The 25391-nt window shown below is 36.3% G+C and overlaps 1 protein-coding gene across 1 annotated transcript in view; it reads right to left on the minus strand.

Annotated features, from left to right (window-relative positions):
- FMN2 (formin 2) overlaps nucleotides 1-25391 on the minus strand; it is a 393127-nt gene that overhangs the window by 23937 nt on the left and 343799 nt on the right. The window contains exon 16 of the mRNA XM_058701859.1: nucleotides 8151-8300. Within this exon, the coding sequence (XP_058557842.1) occupies nucleotides 8151-8300 (150 nt within the window). The remainder of the gene's footprint in view (nucleotides 1-8150; nucleotides 8301-25391) is intronic.

Raw genomic sequence — 25391 nt, forward strand, 5'->3', positions numbered from 1 at the left:
TACCTATTTTTTTTGTATGTCCTTTATAAAAATACATATTCTTAAATTCCTTCAATACTGATCTCCATTCTTGGTTCCCTCCACACATACCTCTTACCCCTCCATTACACACACACACACACACACACACACACTCAGCACATGCTTTCACAACTGATTCCTTTTAAAATTGGATTTGGTGCTTTATCACGGTTGCTTCTAAATCTTAACCAGACTCCAGCAGCAAAACCAACTAAGTTAATTGCTATTTGTCAAACAAAATAACTACCAGCATGTCTTGGCCTAACCTTTGCTTCAAATCTTTTGTAGAGACCAATACCTAAAACACTGCGGAGACAATCTCTTCCATCTTTACCTCTCATGACTAGTCTCTGATTATCCATTATTTACTTTAGAATTCCAAACTTTTAAGAAGCACTTTCCATTTCTCTAAAACTTCATTTGCACTACTGGGAACAGAGGTGGTGTCAGAGTGGAATCCTGAAGCAAAGCAGGTGGAATTCTTTGTTTGAAGAGGTCAGAGTCAGCATGGAGAATATCATAGTGGGAATGAACTGCGGGAGACTCTTGCTTCTTACATTTTTCACTACCTTAAAAATCCAGGCTCTAGTAGAAGCCCACACAAACCTAAGAATTTGTTAATTTGATATTGTACAAATCTAACATATCTAGACCTCCTCATCCACTAGATTATAATTGTGATATTGTTTGAGAATATCCTAACGAAAGTTAAAGTGACCCCTTAAAAATACCATCTTGCTTATAAAGGAACACCTTGTGTAAGAATTGTTTTCAGCCCATATAAGCTACACGATGTTATTTTTTCATGGGTAATTTAAAATATCTACTCCATGAAGTAATTTTGATCCAAAATGGTTTCACTACAAACTTTGCTAGGACATCAAAAAATATTTTTAGCAAATGCTGAAGAAAAATTAATAATTGCTCAGTTAACTTCACAAGCCTTTACAAATTTACTGGAAGGTACAACAATGTTTATTTAAGTCCTTTTTAAAGCAAAAATATCTTTGGACAAGCTACTTTCTTGGCTTGGTCCTGATTCTCTGATGGGGAGCTGGAACCAGAAACTCTAAGGGTGAGTTTCTTCCGTTTTTTAACATGAGGCTTTTGAGAAAGGTTTTTCCAAGATTTAAAAAAACATCTCTTGGAACATGGCAAGGACAAGAAATGTGAAGATCTTTTTCATAATGTTTACCTTATGATTTTAAATCATTCTTGGAGAACAAAGTTTTAGAAAGTATATTTCTGATATCCAGGGGGTCACATCTTTTTCTCCAACCTTGTCTTTGGAAATCATTTAAGATAGAAAGGGAAAGTTTGCATTCTTGATCTCTAACATCCTGGCTAACACCAACTTGTCAGTATATGAGCTTAGACTTACAATTTTCTGACCCTCTATAGCTGGTACAGGCTGCAACCTGCAAATAGCAAGTTCGTATTACATGAATCACATCAGGTTATTCCTTTTTTTAAAAACCCTTTTTGATGACTTTCTATTGCGCGCACAGTAAGAGTCAATCTCTTACCATGATCTCCAAGAGACTAAATGATCAGGCCCCTGCCTATCCATCAAATTCATCTATTGACCTTCATCTTTCTTGGAGTGCACCCAATCTTTTTTGCCATGTTGTCTGGAACTTCCTACATCTCTGCCTGGCAGCGTCACACACAATGTTGCCCCTTACCACCCTGCCCTTTCACATAGCTGCTACCTCAAATTCTTTAGGTATCAATATAAATGTTGCCTCTTCGAAACGGCTTCCTCTTACCACATTTTAAGACACATCTTCAAAAATGGTTCATTATTTTCCTCATGTTACTTATTTCAACCTGTAATTTAAAACTGTGTTTGCTTTTTTATTGTCTGCTTCTCTACTAAAGTGTAAGATCCATACAGCCAGAAAAATTGCACAGCACACAGGACATAAATAATTTTGAATAACTAATAAATAAATGAATCGTCTATTATGTCTTAATGCATACTAATTACTCCTTTGGCGAATATAGATCACCTTCCCTATACATTCTCAGGCTCCATTAGCCACAATTCTGACTCTTGTCAATTGTTGTACTAAAGCTTCTGCTATAGAAAGTCAGAAGTAGGAAGAGAATTTCCTTATGTGTTGTTTCTCTAGACATTGATGCCTGAGTTAAAGGAGAAAATGGTTGGCCAAATTTATTTAATGCTGCACTGCAACAATGCAGTAAAAGAGGCAATTTCACTTAGGTATCCAACAAATACATTATTACATAACAATAAACCTTCTTTCCTTAACTCTATTCTTCAAGTATATTTTTCAAATACTTTGAAAATGGTCACTTTCTTCTACCCTAATAACCTCATACTTAAATCTGAACATATAGCTCACTTAAATATAAATTATGGAAACAGGAATGTTAACATGGCATGAAGTGCTCTCCAATTTAATGCATAACCTTCTAAAGCCAAGCATTCAAATCCTTTTCCTCTAATTACAAATTTCAGTTGGGCAGAAACCAGACTTGATTGCCACATGCTTGTGCAATTAGAGGAGTAGTTATCCTTTCTCCTGGTTCATCAAAGACTACCTGTCTCAAAATAAAATAAACCGGTAAATTAAGTTAGACAACATTTTAAACACAACCCTTACTAACGCCACAACTGATTTATTAAATTAAAATGTCTTAAGCCAACTAAAAATAAAATTATGATAGGCCACACTGCACACTATGGTGTTTGAGGCCCAGTTGCCTGAAATGAGCTTACTTCCATGGACTCCCTGTGAACATCCATCCCTACCTCCAAACTCCCTGTTAAAAGTCCTCTGGACAGAATTAACCCTTCACCCCTGCCCCCAGTTTCTCCACCACATATACCACCACACCCATGCTAGGCTTTAGGTCAACGAAGACAGGACCTTCACCACATGGACATGAATGTCTCCTGTGCATAGGAAAAACTCCATATGGAAGGACAGGATAATCACAAATAGCTTCACATAGTTATACAGCTGAAGCCTGCCTGAACACTGAATTCCGCTTACAACAGAGCAAAGTGAGAAGTGAAGTTGTTTTGGGCCCCATTGTCTTCTCCCAGGACCACAGTCCCATCAGGGTCAAAAAGCACACATATTCCCAATCAATCTGTACGTCTTTCCTCTAATTAATATAGCTCTTGTTGTCCAAGCTCCATAGGGCCTCATTGGTGGCAAGGTAACACTGATGCTACTTGTCTTCCTGAAAATAAGAGAGAAGGACTGTCCATTTCCTGACATATTAGCAATATGCTCTGTGAGGCCTTTAGGGAGATGTTTGGCAAAATAAATATTGGTTTATTACCCCATCTTCTGGAGATATCCAAGCTCAATTTTTTCAATTATTTTTCACATATTTTGTGCTGCTCCGTGATAACAAGTCTAGATTTCTTACTGACAATTGTATATGCCTACTTCCAAGCATATATATATAAAAAAACACTTTTTCTAAATCATGACAAAACTAATAGGTCAGTTGTCTAAAAGCATCAAAACAGGAATTCCTTTGTGTATCATGATGAAAATAGGAGGGATAGACTGTGTGAACATTCTCAAACAAAATTTCACCCTTCGACTCAGAAGCAAGATGTTTTACCTAACCAAAAACTGAGTCACAAAAATGCCTTGTATTTAATGAATATGTTCTTGAGATGCTTAACATGCCTTATCAATATGTTACAAGTACCTTATAGATAGTCATGATCAGGATATCATTTATATTAAATGATGGAGAAACATCCATTGAGCATTTGGCATATAGACACTGTGCTATATACTCTAAATATATTATCTCATTTAGTCTACACAATAACACTGCAAAACAATAAGGTATTGTTAACTCCATTTTGCAGTTTTGGAAACTATGACTTTCTATGACTAGGCTGTTAAGTGAAAGAGCTAACTCAAAAATCCTCATGTGTTCCAAACCACATCAATTAGAAAGAGAGCAGACCTTTTTGAGACCTTTCACAGATGTGTAGAAATTCACCATTTCTAGAAATATATTTACTTACTCATATGAGTCATCAGGACAGAGCCAGAAAATACAAAGTTACTACCACTCTATACTCAGAACCAAAGAGAAATGATGGGATAAGAAATATTTTTACAGGCCTAACAACCTTAAAGATATTATTCAATCTATGAATTCCAAATTAGATGAAGGAAAACTAGATCAGAAAGCAAACATTCAATCACATTATGAAACCATTGTTCAGATTTTTTCTACCATTCTAAGACATTCTGCTAATTATACAGATTATTTTTAAAGGCTTAATAAATTTGGGGTAGTATATTTAATTTTTTGGAAACTGTTCTTCCCTAACTCCAGTGACTGCTGTGAAGGAAACTGTCAATCATGGCACCCCTCCTCTCTGCCTGTACAACTGGGTCTGTGAACTATTTTACTAACTATGGTACCCCATGCCTGATCCACAGTTGGGCACAGCTCATCTGGAGTTCTTCCTTGGAGTTATTCTAGATGCTGGAGAGTGCTCTCACCTGCTGGGTTGTGAGAATGTGAGTCATGCCTATGACCTATGGTCATGGGACCACCCTTAAATAAACAGCCTTGCTTGGAAACTAGACTAAACCACAGAGAGTGGTGGCAGGGGAATGAGAAGAGGAGAGCATGAGAGTAAGAGAGAAACAGAGAGAGGATGAGGAAGGAGGAGGAGGAAGAAGAGGAAAGAGGATATTTAAGAAGACAGATAGTGAGTGACAAGCACAGACATACCTGGCTAACCCCCACAGACTGCAGTTAAAATTTCTGTATTCAGAAATCTACACACAAGTTCCATCCCTGCCCTTCTGTGGTTTGACTGTCTAAACAAAGTCTTTCCTTTTGTTTAAGGTTTTTTGAATTTTTTTCTACTTACAATGACAAACTTAAGCTATGTAAGAAAGCATGTTCATTACTTCATAAGCAAATTCCTGTGCCTTTGTCTGTGTCAAATACAATGATGTAACAAGTCAAATCGGCAAATATTTATGGAGACCATAAGAGGGAAAAGGCATTGTGGCTTAGTGACAGTGAGAGCTACAGCAAAAATGAAGACACAAAACATCTCTTTGGTAAATAAAGACTAAAATGCAAATACCACAATAGTTACGGTATAAAATAAAAACAGACACAGCATTAGGCATTATCAATGTATGAAATTGACTGAATAAAATATGCAGGTAATAAATACAGGGTACCAAGGAGGGAACAATCAGGTTAGAGAACAACATTCCATTTTAAGCCTCTGTCGTGCTATGTGAAGTTCTACTCTGAATGACACAGACCGAACCAGCAGTGTAACACCCTTAACTGACCACATCCCGTTTCCTATCAATGTCTGAGGGTATGAAGCATTCCTAAAATATCCTTCTATTTATCTACAGAAAATATGATACAAGCCTTACACCAGGACAAGGCTGGCTTCATGGGTGTTGTTTGTGCACTTTTGGAAGTGCTCTGTGCTTGGTTCAATGCTTTGCTGTCTTGAAATTTTTAAATAATTTTTATAACAAGGGGCCCCCCACATTTTCATTCTGTACTGTTTCCTGGAAATTGTGCCACTGGTCCTATACTAATGAAAGAGACACATTTTCTACAAATGAGTCAGACCAATGGTCTTCGTTATCAAAACAACAGCATTTGCTGGGTAGGATAATATATTTCGGAAGTTAAAGGGCAAAGAAGCACTCACTCACTTGCCACATATTCCTTAACCTTCTATTAAAAGCAAATTATTTTGAAAAAATGAGAAGTCTGCAGTGAAGAGCAGTTATAATCTGCCAATTCACAACACTGTCATCAAGTGGTGAGCAAAGTCACCAAATGTTGCATCAGAAAGCAAAATCATCAAGGGTTGGGTAAAAAAGCCATGGTATAGGGGCACCTGGGTGGCTCAGTCAGCTGAGCGTCTGACTCTTGGTTTCAGCTCAGGTCAAGGATCTCACAGTTCATGAGATTGAGCCCTATGTCCAGCTCTGTGCTGATAGTATGGAGCTTGCTCTCTCTCCCTCTCTCTCTGCCCCTCCCCTACTCATTGGAGCACATTCTCTCCCTTTTTCTCTGTCTCTCTGTAAATAAATGAAGAGAAAAAAAAAAAAAAAGGCCAAAAGGTAGAGTCCTAGGGCATGACAAGCACAGGATGAAGGACAAAAGAAGCATCTGGTTCGTTTATGAGATACCTAGCGAAGAAAAGCTAGTTTGGGTCATGTTAAATGCACACAATATCACAGAACAGTGGATTGGTAGCAACAGTGACCCCTAGAGACACAGCTCTACCTCATAGAGCACAGGCTAGATGAGACTGAGTATCACTGGGAAGTTGTGCAACTGAATTAGTCAGTCTCAACAGTTCCTCTGAGACGGCATCTCACCAGCTCCTGTAGAGGCATGCAGAGTAAAGGCAAGCTACAATAGAGTGGGTACCTACCTTCTTGTCTCAGGATCCCTAAAAGTAACACCATAGGACCCTGCCAGCCTTCTGAGATTTACTTATTTCTTTGATATGCTATCAGAACACCTACTCCAAAACTATAGCTCCATCCATCCTGTCTCCTTGACACCTACCTCTCATCATTTCCACCCTCATTAAGGAGTCCAGCCCCAGCCATCAAACAAATGGCTATACACGGTGAAATACTCATCTGTTTGATTTGTACACTCATGTGACTGAGGTGTTGGCCCTTTTCCAGGGGAACGAGTTGACACTAGAGATGAAAAGAGGTCTGTGGCGAACCAGTGAGGGACCTGGAGGGGAGTTGTAGGTAATGTGCCGAGGTCAAAAGAAGATTCCTTTTTACAATTTTCCAAACTGACAGGGTTTGCTTGGTAATTTTTTTTCTGAAAAGATAATATATAACTAAGTCTGAAGGGAATGAATGATGGTTTAAATGGGCTTGTAGTTTAGGAATTACCTCTCCTATCTATCTCACCTGTAGGGACTTTTGACTAAATTGCATCTTTTATGTTAACCCATAACGATGGACTTTGAAGTAGAATACTCTCATTATCTTTAGAGTGGATGTTTAAAGTGTTTTACTTCTGTTCAAACCACTCTCTTTTTCCATCTACTATTCACTGAGGTATACTTTCTTCTATGATAAGGCTATGGAATCTAAGTGATGCATATGAGTTGGCATTCATAGCATAGTCTATATGCTCAGTAAATGCCAGCAATTAATTTCAACTGACTTAAGGATATATCAGAATCTACTTATATATGAAAACTAGGTAGATAATCATGGTTTTGTATGTAAAGAGGACAAGAAGCAGAAATTGTGGAATTTTGTGGTATGATGAACAAAGTCCCTTAGGATATAAGTTTCCTGAAGATCTAAAGCAAAGTCATTGTTAGTGCAAGGATATTGGAAAATATACTAATTGGTTCAGTATTAGGATTTGGTTTACAGGGCTGATTATGTTTCTTTTCCATTCTCCCACTAGACCCAGCTATTTAGGGCTGCTGTCCTGGGAGGGCTAGCTTTCCTCCTGAATTAATATTCAATATGCCTCTATGGAATATCATAATTAGTGACAGAGACTTTATTTTATGTACTTAAGAAATTTCCCTTCATTCCTGAAAAAATTTACTTTAGGAAATGTAGTATAATTCTACAGGAATCTTGAAAGATATTTTAAAAATATTGATCATCTGTTTCTTGGTGACACTGGGCAGAAATTTTAATACAAATGGTGAAATTTCAACAACATATCATGAATTGAGCAAAAACAAAAGAAAAATGAGTCATCTTACCTTTGTAGTCTTTGCTATTGGCCTTTTGAGGTGAGTAGGTTTATCATCTCAGCAAGGTTGTTCCACTCCACTTACATGATCTGCTTTTGTGTGGTTTCCTCATCAGAGAAGTTGTTTTACCAGACAGTGGTCCTGGCAAACCATCTCCTCAGCTATTCTCTGTAGCATCATAGCCTCTATGCCAACCCTTCTTACTCAAACTGCAAATTTTGCCAAATCTCAGCACCCTGTTAGACTTGATATTCCAGGTTGAAGGCCATCTAATTTTTCATTCAGGCTATAAAACTTGGCAACCCCAGTGGTGTCACACCTAATAAAATACCAGTTTTAAAATGCCATTGTGCAAGTGAAAAAAAAACCCTACCTTTCTTGTAGAATGAGTTTGTTCTCTTTCTTCCAAAAGTCTTTAAAGTCAGAGCTGAATTCATGCCAGATACTGAAGAAAACATTTGGGGACACTTCCTTCTCTCCAATTTTTGGTTTCATGAAGAAATAGGCTGTAGTCTCCAAAAAGCTGTCAGAGCACACACACACACAAGCATAAAAGCTATGATTACTTTCCAATATGGGATATTCTTTCTCCATCCAAATGTTGATTTCATTCATGTGCAGTTATTATTACCATGAGAACTCAAAGTTCTGAAGCATCAACAGTAGTCTCCTATGGTTTCATGTTAGAGTCTTGGATACAGATGGTAGCAGCTGATAAGAATCCTCCATATACTGATAACTATGCCCGGTCCAATTCCACTTTCAAAGTTAATCACCAAGTGCCTGACATATTTCCGAAATAAACCCTGTACTCGAGCTGGGACCTACTGAAAGTAGTGGGTCTATAATTTTTTCCAACACTCTAAAAAAAATGAAATATCAGCCATTTGTCCCCAAACTAATATGTATTCTATATGTATTTAATATCACTACATACATTGTGGCTTCCTACACTGCCAGGGAAAGAAGAAAGTGAGTTCCAGAAAATGGTGACAAGTGTCCCGTCAGATCATGGCAATCTCACTGAGTGGATACCAATATGGCAGCCAGTACTGTGACAGGAGACTGACAGTGCCACTCTTCAGAAGGTGGTGCTTAAAACTACAACTACATGAAGCTCAGAAGAGTTTCAAAAGGCCTGATTGACAGAGAACATACAACTAATAAATGGTAGATTTAGAACTCCCCAAAGTCTTCTGTTCCCATAAAAAATGCCCTGAAAAGGACCTAGGCCAATAAAACTGATAATGTCATAGAGAAGAGACGTGGGCAGCTGGTCAGAGTACGGCCAGAGTTGCTGCAAAAAGAAGTGACATTCCAATAACCTTTGCCCCTCTTCCCTTTCTTCCCCCACTTTGGTAGTGGGCCAGCATTAATGCTGATACACAAAGACCAAGTCTGATTTACTATGAAGTAAAAATTTCTAAGGCAACTTGATTTTACCATATTGTATTGTTTAAGAATATGTGTACACACATACACACATTAACACACATCTGGGTATGTATTCAGTTTGTCATATAGCTGACTTCAAATCCCTGTCCTGAAAAAAAAATACGAAAAATATCTCATTGAGATGAGCATTAATAAAATGAGATGCGCAAGGTGAATCTGCTCAGAAGATAAAGGAGACTGAGCATCACACACAAAATCAAGAATTCCCAGACACCTTAAGAGTTACCAGAGGGCTAGTCTGTATTGTTTTTAAACTCGCCTTAAAGTGGTCTCTGAGCAGCAAGATTCCCAGGGACACCAGCGTTTAGATTCTGGGATGACAGAATTTAGATACAGATTTAGATTCAGATTTAGATTTACATTTACATTTAGAGATGAGAGCAATTTTTTGATCAAATGTGTAACTCCTGGGAATCATATATTTCTTCCTAGTTAGCCTAGTAGGAAAAATGACGCAGGAAAGAAAGTCAATTCTGAGAAAGAGTCAGGCTGTGAAGGGGATATTGTATCTGAGAATCTGGCTGCTGTGAGCTATGGTAATGACATCAGGATACCTCCACAGGAGGTATTGATGGCATGAAGACTGCCAGGAGAGTGACAGCAGGGAGCAAGAGCAGTCTAAGACATATCTGGGTCATATTTTATTAAAACTGATAACATATATACATACTTCCCTCCTGGGAAAACTGGTAATTCTCCTTATATGCCTAAAGACTATTTATGACCTATATGGCAGAAATCAGGTCTCAAATCCTTGACTATCCACTTATTCTTTTCCATCATTTCTCAGTATTTATGCTTTGTAAAATTTATTACAGACCAAGCCAGTCTACTTGGGCAGACATATCTAAGTTTTAATAGTTGGTTCGTCTGTTCAGCCACTTACAACATTTTGAAAGTTCTATCATGAGGCAGCATGGTATAAAGGAAAGAATATAGGATTAAGAATAGGAAGACATAGGATATTGAATCTTGACTATCTATACGAGCAAACCATTTCACGTCATCTGACTCAGCTTTTTCACCTATAAAATAGTGAATGTCATCAGCAATTTAATTCGAAAGAACATTAATTTCCAAAGTGTTTGTTAAATGTTTTAACACAGAAAAAACTTATTTTGTATTGCATATTATTTTACATTACATATATTCTATATTAAATATTAAGAAATATAAATATATATTTACCAAATTTTTTCTCTAAACTGTATTAATTGAATTCAGGTTGATTTATTAATAAAATCTTATGTTATCATGTTCCCTGCTATTTTTGAATTATTGGCATGCAGAGAGGTTTGCGATACTAGTAATAATTATTCTAATCATTGAATAATTTTCCCTTGGCTTTGTCTTAAATTGCCTACATAGCTTTAAGAAGATAACAATTTTTGAATTTCAGTTTTGAGGTTTTAGTTTCTTCATCTGTAAAGTGGAGGGTATGTCTGCTTTTCTATATATTATAAAGATTAAATGAAAAGTATTTGCAAGTTATAAACTAAAATAGAAATATATGTATTAACTTTATAAGGAGCAAGCATTTTTCACTAAAAACATTCTATACACAAAACTTAATAAATTTGTGGGACATATTAGTATCTTACTATTGAATTAAAGTCCAGTGTGAAATTGCTGAACAGAATGATTCCCAAGGATGACAACCTATGTACTTAGTCATTTCTTTGGAAGTGGCCATAGTGAAAGACAAGTGTCACCTAAGTATGACACAGAGAGTAAAGAATTACCTCAGGACCACAAATGCTGTCCCAACTCTATTCAACAACCCCACATCCTAGAATAAAGCATAAGCACTTTTCAAAACCAACCAAACAAATGATAGGCAAAAATTTCTACAAGTGATCAGAGTATACCAGAGGTATTTTTGGTTATATAATCCTGTCGATATTAGGTGGCATTCAGCTAATCCAAACTTAAATAACATGAAAGATATCCATTTGGTTGATGGGTGGAAGGGATAGATTGTATTCTTTCTGAATTATCCTTTTTTTTCCCCTAAATCTGAATCCAGGAGGGTCCCATCCACCATACGGTAATAAAGGAACACAAAAGAATGTGGGCATTTTATCTGGGACCTTCATCACTACTGGCTGCTCTGTGAGGCTCTCTCGAAATAACTGTGACACGCTAGGAGCCAGTAGTGAACAGAACTGTAGTTATCACACTAAGAGAATATAGCAATCATACTAAAAGACAACTTCAGAGGTCACCAAAAATCAAAAGCCCTGTAATCAGGATTCTTAAATAGCCCTTTCTGGAAAAGATCAGTACTACACTTCTTTTACTACAAACATGGTACAAATATACTGCTCTGCAATACAATTGAGGTAGCCACAGAGTTCTGAAAACATAGCTCCCGCAGAATTGTTTTGAAATTTCTCTGAATCCTCACATAAAAACAGAGAAAGCAACTGAGATATTAAAAATCAAAGCTAATAGGAAAATATCTGCAAAAACACTGTGTCCAATATCACCACAAACTTCAAAATGCAAACAGGTGGGGGGCATCTGGGTGGTTCAGTTGATCACACCTCCGACTTCAGCTCAGGTCATGATCTTGTGGTTCGTGGGTTTGAGCCCAGCGTAGGGCTCTGTACTCACAGCTCAGAGTCTGGAGCCTGCTTCAGATTCTGTGTCTCTCTCTTTCTCTGCCCCTCCCCAGCTCTCTCTGTCTCTGTCTCTCTCTCAAAAATAAATAAACATTAAAAAAAATTAAATGGAAACAGGTGGGACAAACCACTGACAACACAAAACCCAATTCATAACATCATCTGTATAGGAGGAGGCAGAGGAAAATAATAGAGGGACCCTTAAAAACAGAAGAACCCCTGAATCACCAACAGGCACTCTTAAGAAGTGTTAAGGGCCAATCTGAGGATTGCAGCTGAAATTGGAAGGGGTTTTACGCATTTTAACTCATGGAAGAGGAGAAAAGATCTAGAGTAAGTACTGAAAAGGATGGGAACAGTCTGCAATACATGAAGTCTTAGTACTAACCAAGAGAAACTCCCTCTTATGGCAAAGCTCTGTATTGATAGAAAATGCCGGGAGTAGATGCAAATTGTGCAGGATAAACACAGGGACAAAGAAAATAGAAAATGCAGATACATTAGAGGGGAAATTTTGCAGGCAATATTTTTGTTTTATTCTTTTTTGCCATTGTGCACAAGCAACAAAAGAGAAATCTCTAGAACAGTGAAACTACTAAAGCTATCCTATTCATCTCTTCATCCTAAAAGTTCAGTAAAAATAATTTCATATAAAAATGAGGAGAAAAATATTGGGGCAGGAAAAAGTATACCACTCAAACACTAAGCATAGCCATGTTGATGTGGTTTTATTATCAGAGAAACAGACTTCAAGACAATATTATTACAGCATGATTTCATAATGATAAAAACATCCCATTTTCAGAAAGACGTAACAATCCAAAATATGTATGCATCTAAGAAGAGTTTCAAAATACATGAAGGAAAACCCACAAAACAAAAAGGGAAAAGAGGTAAAACCTTCATCATAATTGTTTATTTTAACATCTTTTCTCAGTAATGGACAGAACTAGAAAAAAATCACTACAGGATATATAAGTTGTGAATATTATCCACAAATTGACCTAATTCACTTTTACAGAACACTGTAATCAACAATTAGAATATATGAGAGCATATGAAAACCTTCACCAACACAGATCAGATACTGGATCATAAAAGAAGTCTCAATAAATTTCAAAGGACTGAAATTATCCAGAATATGTTCTCTGACCATAGTGGCTTTAAATTATGAAAAATTTAAAATGGTATATCTAGGGGCGTCTGGGTGGCTCGGTCGGTTAAGCATCCGACTTCGGCTCAGGTCATGATCTCGCGGTCCGTGAGTTCGAGCCCCGCGTCAGGGCTCTGTGCTGACAGCTCAGAGCCTGGAGCCTGTTTCAGATTCTGTGTCTCCCTCTCTCTGACCCTCCCTCGTTCATGCTCTGTCTCTCTCTGTCTCAAAAATAAAATTAAAAAACGTTACAAAAATTTTTAAAAAAAAGGTATATCTAGGAAATCTTCATTCTGGAAATTAACTAAACTGCTATAAATAACCCATGGGTCAAAAAAGTAATCACACATACACACACACACACACACACACAATCACAAAAGAAATTAGAAAATATTTCAAACTGACTAAAATTGAAAACATAGATATCAAATATATATTTGGGAGCAGATAAAGCAGTTCTTAGAAATTTGGAAGTTTAAAATATCTATAATTAGAAAAAGTACTTATAATTAGAAAAATAAAGGTATAAAATGAATAATGTAGGCATCTACCTCAAGAAGTTAAAGAGAATCAAATTAAACTTGACTAGACAGAAGAATGGAAATAATAAGAACACAAAACAAAGAAATAGAAAAGAAACATCACAGAAAATTAACAAGACCATGAGCTGAATTACTGAAAAGTTTAACAAAATTGATAACCCCCTACCAAAGTTGATAAAGAAAAACAGAGAAAACACAAATCACCAGTCCCATAGATGCAAGTGGCGTTATCATCATAGACCATACAGGCCCTAAAAGCATAATATGAGATATTATCAATAATTTTATGCCAAAATGTATTAAAAATTGAAATTACTTTCAATTTTTAATGAAGTTTTAATAAATAATCTTTTATAAACTCATAATAGAAAATACCCCTTTCCAAATACTTGCAGTCCAAATTGTTTCACAGGTGCATTAACAAACATTTAATGAAGAAATAATGCCAATTTAACACTAACTCTTTCAGAAAACAGAGAATGAGGGCACACTTGTCAACTCATTTTATTACAGAGCCACCATTACTCTGATGTTAATACCAAAAACCAAAAACATATTAAGCAATCACTGTAACCTGTCACATTAGCAGAGTAAAGAAGAAAAGCCAAATGATTATTTCAATAAATGAAGAAAAAGAATCTGAAAAAACTCAACTAATTCATTATTACAAAAGAGGAAACATTCTCTGCAAGATAAGAAGTAAGGCTTACACAATTAGATAAATGACATCTGTGAAAAGCGTCTAGCTGACATCATACTCAAAATTATATATGCTATATGATTCCATTTATTTATTTTTTTTTAATTTTTTTTTAACGTTTATTTATTTTTGGGACAGAGAGAGACAGAGCATGAACGGGGGAGGGGCAGAGAGAGAGGGAGACACAGAATCGGAAGCAGGCTCCAGGCTCTGAGCCATCAGCCCAGAGCCTGACACGGGGATCGAACTCACGGACTGTGAGATCGTGACCTGAGCTGAAGTCGGATGCCTAACCGACTGGGCCACCCAGGCGCCCCTATATGATTCCATTTAAATGAAATCTATGTATATACAAAATTAATCTATGTTGATAGAAGTAAAAATAATGATTGTCTCTTCACAGAGGTGTGAGGTAAACAGATTGAGGCAACAGAGCTGTTTTAAATCATGTTTGAATGGTAATTACTCATTGAACTTGTTTTATTGTATAAATTATGCCTCAATTAACAAAGAAAGCAAGTTAGAAAAACAAAAAAAGAGAGAAAGAAGGTGAGTGGGAAAGAAGGAACTGAAAGGAGACTGTGATTAAGTCCTATGTTTAGTAGTTTTTTTTTTATTTTAAGTTTATTTATTTATTTTGAGAGAGAGAGAGAAAGGAAGAGAGAGAGAGAGAGAAAAAATGAGAACAGGGGAGGGGCAGAGAGAAGGAGAGACAGAATCCCAAGCAGGCTCCACACCATTAGTGCAGAACCTGATGTAGGGCTCAAACTCACAAACCAAGCCGAGATCAAGAGTAGATGCTTAACTGACTGCACCACCCAGGTGCCCCTATTTAATAGCTATTAAAAGAAAAAAACAAACCAGGGATAAAATAATGGCTCTGCAGACCAGTGGGAACATGCCAGAGACGGGCTTATAAACAGATGAAAATTATTGGCTAATATTTCAAGATATGCTAAATGAAATTAATAAAATGATAGAAGCTATAATAAACATAATTCAAAGTAGAAAGACTCAGAAATGAGATGGTAGGATTTAGTAAAGAACCATGAAGTTTTAAATATTTCACACATGAAGACTGGACCAGAAGTAACAAGAGTTAATAGGATCAATACATCATTTGTTAATAGAAATAAAGATAAAATGAAAGAAATATTGGGGTGCTTGGGTGGCTCAGTCAGTTTGGCATCTGACTTCAGCTCAGGTCATGATCTCACTGCTCATGAGTTCGAGTCCCACGTTGGGCTCTGTGCTAACAGCTCGGAGCCTGGAGCCTGCTTAGGATTCTGTCTCTCTCTCTCTCTCTTTGCACCTCCCCTGCTCATTCTCTGTCTCTCTCTCTCTCAAATATAAAATAAAACATAAACATATGTTTTTAAAAAGAAATAAAAATTTAAGAACAAAGAGAAATGAAGAAAAAAAAGAGAAAGTTACAAATATAAAAGACAAGACAGCCCCATAAGTGTATTATAAAAGCCTCTACAAAAGATAACCAAAGCAATGGCATGGAATACATATTTAAAAATATGACTCAAGAACACTTTTTAGAAATAAATAAAAGTATTTGGTGCTACATGTTAAAAGGGCATGCCAATAGTCAACTCTGAGACATATTCTAGTAAAAGTATTATATTTAAAAATAAGAAAAAAGAAAAATAATCCTTTGGTCATCATGCAAAAAAAAAAAAAAAACCCCAAAAAAACAAAAAACAAGTCCCTAACAAAGGAAAAAAAACTTAACTATCACTATATATTTAGACAATATCCTATGTCAGAAGACAGTGGAATAATATTTAAGATACTAAAGACAAAAAGTCAACCAAATATTTTATACCCAACCAAACTAACTTTTGTTTACAAAGGGTGCAGGAGAACTATTTTCAGTTTGAACAAATGGAAGAAATATTGTTCTAATGACAAATTATCGAAGAATCTACTAGAAAATGAGATTCAGGAAGTCAAGATACAGAAGAGACACTGATGTAAGGATTGGCAGATCAGGTTTCTCAACATGGAAAAAGACACACGATGTTAAATCTTACAGTTAAGAACACTGCCCTGAATTTGAACTGGAAGTGTTGGTATGAACTAACAATGTACTTTAATTCCAGCTCTGTCTACTAACAGGTCTAGTCACAGTACTAATTCAATACCAACTATACTAGCACCCAGATCTGTGATCTCCAAAGACCATTCTAAATAACGGACCCAGTTCTGCTTGAAGAAATAGCTCAGTCCAGCACTGGGGAAAATATACAAAATGAACCTGGAATGTCCTATCAAAGAAGACAGTAAGAAAGCTCATACCAAAATAACTTAGAAGTGAACTTAAAGATGGAACATTTTGTATATTAGTAAGAATAATAACTGCAAAGGACTGAAATACCTAAAAATGCATTTGATTCAATGAACTCATCATAATGCTTAATACTTTCAAAATATATTTGCTTACTGTTAGAAGATGCTAGAGAACCAGTAATTATTTTGAAAACTGGAAAACTAACGAAATATAACACATTTCCTCAATGAACCATACCACTGAATGGCTCTATGCCAAATGAGGGAAACATTTTCTTTTATAACTGAGAAAATTGACAACATGTCACAATTTTACAGTTCCTTATAAATTAATGCACCAAGACATTGATTATCAAAGGCTGGTATATCACAAAAAAAGACAATCAAGTACTTCCATTTGGTAGAACACACCACAACTTGCAAAATAATTCTGCCAAAATATTCAGACCTAAAAGTGACCAAGTGTCTAGAGCTATTTACTAATCTGCAAGAAATATGGGGCAGAGGATCTTGATTACCTGCATTAGTAGGATAAAATCAGTTAATTTGGAGAAACACTATAGAACTTCTATGGACTGAATGTGTCCAAAATTTTCATATGCTAAAGACCAAATTCTCAATGTAATGGTATTTGGAGATGGAACCTTTTGGAGATAATTAGGTTTAGATGAGGTATTGAGAGTATAGCCCCTATGATGAGATTAGTGCTCTTATAAGAAGAAGAAGCCAGAGCAGAGCTAATCCCACCCCAGTCTCTGCCATGTGAGGACACAACAAGGTGACAGCTGTCTACAAGCCAGGAAGAGGGCCCTCACCAGACACCAAGTCTGCTGTCACCTTGATCTTGGACATTACAGCTTCCAGAACTGTGAGAAATAAATGTTTATTGTTTAAGCCATCCACTATATGGTATTTTGCTGTTATAGCTAGAACTAAGATAAGAAAAGATGATCTAGTTTCCTCAATAAATAAATTTCAAGGGGAAAAAGTGTTGGAGGGCACACTATTATAAATACTTAAAAGGTATTGTCTAATTATAATGGTTTAAATTTCTTTATACCCTGTTTCAAACAAACTGTAACAAATTACAAACATTTATAATACATATGAACTCACTAGACTTTTGAAAAGAGACGGAGTATTTTGTGACATTAGGAATTCTTCTTGTTATTATTTTTAGGGGTAAAAGTAATTGTGTTTTTTAAAGTGGATCTTTTAGAGATACCTACTCAAGTATTCACAGATAACATTACATCTGTTGAGGATTTGCTTCAGAAATACTATGGGAGGGGCAAGTTGGTACAGGGGTCTAGATGAAACCAAATTGGTAATTGCTGTAGTTGGGTGATAACTACACGGTGGGTCAGTGTACATTCATTACTTTTGCACATGTTTTAACTTTTCAATAATGAGGATTTTTAAAAATTACAAATGCACACGCAGGGCTAATAGAAAGAATTAATGGCTATAATCACCCTCTAAAATGGCATTCTAGGAATATTTTTAAAAGACTAGAACACTGCTTGAAAGACCTCGAGTGGATATTGTTTTTGACTATGAGTTATGTTCCACAGATAAAACAGCTTTGATTTCCTTATTTGAAAATGGGCCACACCACCAAATAAGAATTATATTCTTTCAAACTTCTCATCTGTTTTTAAGGCAGTTGTCCATTTGGGAACTGTGCACATAAAGAATGTCTCAAAACTTGGTTTTTATTACAACCAAAAGAGGTGCTAGTAATTATCCTAAAATAGCATTTTCTTGCCGCAAGTTATGATCTATATGGAGATGCATGTTTTGCGCAAATGAAATATTTAAAGATAATATAGTCTGTTATTGCTATCAGTTATTTCCCATCTCTGAACAGAATTTACTGCAACTCAAGCACTATATAAAACCTTGAATTTAAGCCCAACAATTTTAGTGGCACCTACTCTGTTGAAGTCCTAGAAAAGGGCACTATTGATTTCCTTTAATTCATCAGTGAACAGGTAGTAACTTTGTGCCAGATACCACAAATGGCAGAGCAAAGATATTAAAGCAAAATGCAATCTCTATTCAATTCCTTCCTTGAGCAATATTTCCGTTGGGTTAACAAATAAACAAGTCAAGGTACTGAACAAAGCAATTCGCTTTGTTATGCCTCAGGTTTATAGGCTCCTGGACATTTACTGATGCTCTCAGAATTCAATCACTCTGAACAGCCGCTCTATCAAATACATGCTTCAAGAAGGATAAACTCTTCTGTGATAATGTTTAGGAAATGTTCAAATATTTATTCTTCAACAACCTGAAAGCATGTCTAAAACGACAGAAGAGAGGACTTTTTGGTATGTGGCTGGGTGTTTCAGAAATGATCCCAGTTGCAGAAAAAAAGACGCATCCACAAGAGCAATCCAGGATGAGTAATCTAAAGATAGGTTGATTTTCAGAGTCATCAGTATTCTTACTGACTGATGTCAGAGAGGCTTTCCACTCCAATTAACATAATACTACTGCATCATTTGTGTCCACTGGCTGCTTGCTCCCATCCACCTGGCCTCATAGGCGGTGGCATTCAAATTCTGCACTTTCTCATCTGCTTGTAATGCTCCTTAATCAATATCCACATGGCTGCCTCTCATCTCTTTAAGATCTTTGCTCAAACCTTACCTCCTCAAATGAGACTGTACATTTCACCAAAGAAAAATAGGAACACTGGACTCCCCTAATATATCTGCTTTATCTTTTTCTATGGCACTCCCTGCCATCAGTGGTCTTCCTCCTCTAGAATTTATCCTCTATGAGGGACATTTTTATCTTTTATGTTCATTGCTTTATCCCTAGCATCTGAACAGTGTCTAGCACACAGCAATTGCTTGGTCAATATTTGCTTAAAGAATGATTCTCTGCTAACAACTGGGCTAGACAGTTCTAGGTAAAAAAAAAACAAAACAAAAAAACCCCCAAAAAACAAACAAACAAACAAAAAAAAACCCTCCGAGTTTTAGAAACTTGGTAGTAGACAAAAATCTGTTAGGCCTTTTATAGCCTGACATTAAAAAACAAAGGCTTTGAATTGGAAGGACCAAGATTTAGTTCTGGCTCCACCCAACTTGGACCTTTGCTGACTTAATTAACTTCTCTAAGCTCTGCCACCTCGTTTGTAATATGAGAACAGCAGTGCTTCTTACCTAATCAGATCCTTATGAGGATGAATGAGATCAAGTAGGCAACATGCCTATGGAGTTACCAGGTGCACAGTAAGATCTATAAGTAATGGTTCTATTATCACTGGTCAAGCTTCTTTAGCCTTCCTGGTATGTTCACAAAGTATAAAAAGACCTGGCACTTGTTCCTCATACAGAAAAGTCAAGGTGAACAATTCCTTTCTTTCCTATACTCTCACATAATTATGAGACAGCACAGGACCAATGTATAAATTAAGATTAACATCATTATGTCAGTCTCCTACGGGACAACAGGCCAGTGCTCAGTGGGGTGGCCACGTTACCCATTCTTCCCTACTCATCTATGCAATTTATCTCATTTGGCTTAGGGAAAGTTTGCAGTAACTCCTGCCAAGAGAATTCCTCTCACTTCATTTATGTGGAAAGAAAAACATATCCTTTTACCCTGGCACCATATAAGAGATGAACAATAAGGGATTTTGCCCTTTATTCTTGAGTCTATTTCATGTGACCGTTTCATATTTCATGACATATATTTCATGTACATGTACACACACACACACACACACACACACACACACACACAGATGCATGCACACAGGCACACATCTTCCTGGCACCTAGCTAACAGACATATCACAGTCCACAGCTAAGAAGACAGGTCTGCTGAAAGCAGCAAACCCATTTAATTCAACTTCCTCTTCTTCCTACCACCAAATATAGCTGTAGTTATCAGTCAAGTTAATACCACAACTCAGGTCTGACTTGTTGTTCTTATGTTCTGTTGCATCTCTAAGCTCTGTGCAGAAAGGAACAGGTCATTTATTAATTTCCTCTCTCTCTAATGTTAATGCCAAGAAGCTTTGGGACCAAAGTCCTCCCTCCCTGGCTCAATTGCCAACGTGGCAGTTCAGGCTATTTTGAGATATCTCTATGTTTGTATTTGTGGGTGGAAGTGAAGTGTCTGATGAGGTCGTTTCTTTTGCACACTCTATGATCAGAGCAGCCTTTTCAGCGAGTCAGCAATTTAGTTCTGGCCCCATTTGAGTGGTCCTGGGGTGCCTTCCTCTCTGTTTCCTCTGTGACCATCCCTTCTTTCTTCTCTCAATACCATTGTCCTTTTGGAGTATAGCTAAAACGTCACATGCTAAACGACACTTTATACACAGAATAAGAATTGCACATTTATGACTTAGTTTAGTTCATATAGGCAGAATCAAGAACATAAAGCATCTCAGTATTAAATACGAGGCCAAGAGAGCATACCAGTTTAAATGAACTGCCAAGGATCATCATCATAAATCTTCTCTTGCTTTTGCCTTTTTATTGTGCAATGTTGGATTTTGTAACATTATTCTCCAGAACAAACTAAAATCTCAAGAGAAAGATCTATTTTCAGTTAAAACCTTCCACAAGTAACTGCAGTTTTTGGAATCCAAATTGTCCTCTTCACTTCCACCTCTTTCCTCCACCCCCATAGGAACTTACATGAAGTGTAACAAATTTTATTACCCCAATAAGGAAGAATAAATTCCCTTCCTTCATCATTAAAAGGCCTTTGAGGGGTCTTCCAGCCCTTCTAAAAAGCACAAAGAATACTCTCAGGCCAATGATTTAGCTCCAGGCAATAGAAAGTCAGAGGAATTCGGAATGGTAAGAGGACAAACTGGTATTTCTTTTCTCTTAAAATGAACAACTGTGGTATTTCCACCTTCAGGGTAATTGTGTTCTCAAAACAGCCAACTGCTCTAGAAAAAAAGGTAATTCAACACAAGAACAAGTATAAGCTCATACAAAACATGGAAGAAAAGATTAAAAATCCAAGTGACACATTTTTAGGCACCGATTGGCACTGAGAGGACGATGTTAAGTCCCAAAGTCACTCTGATCCCAAAGATCAAGCGACCAGGGAGTCTTTAAAACTAGGAACCAGATAATAACTATGATCAACAATGTGAGGGAAATTCTTTTTCTCTTACCTCCTGTAGCTTACACACACACTCTAGATTTCTTCCTAAATTTATCCTTATTCTTACTATGTCCTGAATTCTACCTTTCATGAAAATCTCACCTTACTAATTCACATAAATTTTCACCACTCTAAATTTCTCTCTCTCTATATCATTGCATTTTCATTTCTAAAACTTGGAGGTGGGTACGCTTCAGCACCTCTCAATCAAGACTAAGTTCTTGGGGTGCCTGGGTGGCTCAGTTGGTGAAGCTCCAGACTTTGGCCCAGGTCCTGATCTTACGGTGCATGGGTTAGAGCCCCGCATCGGGATCTGTGTTGACACCTCAGAGCCTGGAGCCTGCTTCAGATTCTGTGTGTGTGTCTCTCTCTACCCTTTCCCCACTTGCACTCTATCTCTTTCTCTGTCTCTCTGTCTCTCCCTCTCTCTCTTAGAAATGAATAAACATTTTTTAAAAAGACAAAGTTCTTTACCTGCCTGGTTTTTATCCTACCTACAACTATTACCTCTAGGAAGGTATCCACTCCATTGTTTCCTATTTCCAGCATTTAATATCTCTTATTATGATCAGCTTTTTCTCCTGATTCTGAAAGTACATACAGATTTTTCCATTCAAAAATATTCCTCTTAGCCACGCAGACTCCTTGAGAGACACCATTACTTATGCATAGTTGCTTTATAATTTAATTCTGTGCCCTCACTCATTTTGAAGTCAGGTTTCATAGACTACCCTTCCATCTTTCTTCTCTCAGTGGTCCCCAATAAAAACCTATGACTTTTAGCCATTTTTATCATCATGTCCTTAAATATCCATTACTATCTTGCTTACTTTAATTTGAAACTAAGAAGTTGTTAACAGAGCTTTTCTTTTACTCCTTACAGTGACCTATGCAAATGGAATAAAATATAATATTTCCATTTTCCCTTCATGAAACTCAATTATGGGAGCTTTGGATCACCTATTTCATTCATCACCTTACTTTAGATTAACTTTAGATTTATAGAAAGTTGAAAAGATAATATACAGAGTCCCCATATAGCCTTTCCCCAGCCTCTTCTAATATTAACTTCTTATACGATCACAATACATTTGTCAAGGCTAAGAAGTTAACATTGGTACCATAAAAGTGAGACGAATTCTCTTGGCAGGAGCTACTGCAAAGTTTCTTTTGAATGAAGGGAGATAAACTGCATAGATGAGTAAAGAGGGACAAGTAAAGGTGGTTACCACACTCTGGCATTAGCCTCCTGTCATCAGGATATTGATATACTGACATCAGTTTTAATTTATATAAAACTCCTATGTTGTCTCATAATTACTGATGGTTAAAAAAAGGAGAAACAGAAATTGAAATCATACAAGTATGTGCTCTGACCACAAGGAAATTAAATTAGAAGTCAGTAACTGAATGATAACAGGGAAATCTTCAGATTACTTTTAAATAATTCATAGATTAAAGAGAATGTTTCAAGGGAAATTGGAAAATGTTTTGAACTGATAATACAACATACCAAAATTTATGGGATGCAGTTAAAATAGAAAGTAAAATGAAAATTTATAGCACTACATGTTCATATTAGAAAAGAAGAAAGTTTGGGGTGCCTGGGTGGCTCAGTTGGTTAAGAGTCCAACTTCAGGTCAGGTCATGATCTTATGGTTTCTGGGTTGGAGCCCTGTGTCGATCTCTGTGCTGACAGCTCAGAGCCTGGAGCCTGCTTCAGATTCTATGCTCTCTCTCTCTCTCTCTCTCTCTCTCTCTCTCTCTCTCTCTCTCTCTCCTCCTCCACTCGTGCTCTATCTCTGTCTCTCAAAAATAAACATTAAAAAAATTTTTTTAAAGCATCTGACTATTGGTTTAAAAAAAAAGAAAAAAAGAAAGTTCGAAGATCAATGACATAAGATTCCACCTTAGAAAACTACAGGAGAAAGTGTAATTTAAGCCCAAAGCAAGCAAAAGAAAAAAAATAATAAAAATTAGAACAGAAATCAATGAACTTGAAATCAAGAAAACAATAAAGAAAATAAATCCAAAAGTTGTTGTTTTAAATTTTCTTTCTTTTTTAAAAAAGATCAATGAAATTGATTAACTTCTACCCAGGCAAAGGAAAAGACACAAATTAGTAAATAAAAACTATGAAAAAAGAGTTATCATTACCAATCCTACGTACATTTAAAGGAATATTATGAGCAATTCTATATCCACAAATTTGATACCTTAAAAAAAATGGATCAGTTCTTTGAAAGACACAAACTACCAAAACTCTCATAAGGAGAAATAGATAATCTGAAGGCATATATATCTACTAAAGACATTAAATCAATATTTAATAACCTTTTAAAAAAGGAACCACCAGGTCCAGGTGGCTTCCCTGGTAAATTCTATCAAACATTTAAAGAAAAAAAATGATAGCAATTTTCTGCAGTATCTTCCAGAAAGCAGAAGCAGAAGAACCAATTCCTACCTCATTCTATGAAGCCAGCATTAATCTAATACCAAAAACAAGAAGCAGCCATCACAAGAAACAAAAATATAGGCCAATATCTCTTGAACAGATGCAAAACTCCTCCATACAATATTATCAAATAGAGTTCAACATGAATAAGAAGAAGTATACACCGTGACCAAGTAAAATTTATTCCAATTGTGCAAAGTGTGTTCAAGATTCAAATCAAATCATGTAATCTATCACATCAACAAGTTTAAAAAAATCATATGATATAAAATGATGTAGAGAAAGCATTTGAAAAATATCTAACATCATTTGTAATAAAATTCTCAGAAAACTAGGAATAAAGAACTTCCTCAAATTGATACGGAACATCTACAAACACACTCTACAGCTAACATCATACTTAATGTGAAAAGACTAATGCCTTTTTTTTTTCTGAGAGAGAGAGGGGGCACAAGTGAGCGAGGGGGCGGGGGAGAGAGAGAGAGAAAGAAAGAGAGAGAGAGAAGTGGGACTCACCTGAAGTGGGCCTCATGTTCACCCAAAATGGGGCTCAAACTCACCTGATGTAGTAATAATGATACCATGAGATCACAACATGAGCCAAAGTCAGATGCTTAATGACTGAGCCACACAGATGCCAAAGACTAATCCCTTCTTAAGTTTGGGAATAGAGCAAGGATGTCTTACCACTCCTATTTAACATTGTACTGGAAGTCCTAGCTAATGCAATAAGACAAGAAAAGGAAATAAAAGGTATATAGATAGTGGAGGAAGATATAAAGCTTTCTTTATTTCCAGATGAATATATCTATGTAGAAAATGCCAAAGAATCTACAAAATAACTTCATGAAATAAACAAGTATAGCACAGTTGAAGGATATAGGTCAATATATGCAAAACTCAATCGCTTTCCTATTATTTCCAATGCCAACAGCACTAAACAATTAAACTTTGAATTAAATATATATATATATTATATGTGTATAATATATATATATATATATATATATATATATATATATATATATATTATATTTTGAAGGAAAAAAAGTTGAAGACCCCATACTCTCCAATTTCAGGAACTTACTATAAAGCTACAGTAACCAAGACAGCCTGTTATCAGCCAAAGAGTGGGCACATATATCAATGAAATAGAACAAAGCACCCAGAAGTAGACTCACATAAATATAGTTGACAGATTTTTTACAAAGAAACAAAGTCAACTCAGTGGAGAAAATCTAG

This window comes from Neofelis nebulosa, chromosome 15 (assembly GCF_028018385.1).
Source record: "Neofelis nebulosa isolate mNeoNeb1 chromosome 15, mNeoNeb1.pri, whole genome shotgun sequence".
Taxonomy (NCBI): domain Eukaryota; kingdom Metazoa; phylum Chordata; class Mammalia; order Carnivora; family Felidae; genus Neofelis; species Neofelis nebulosa.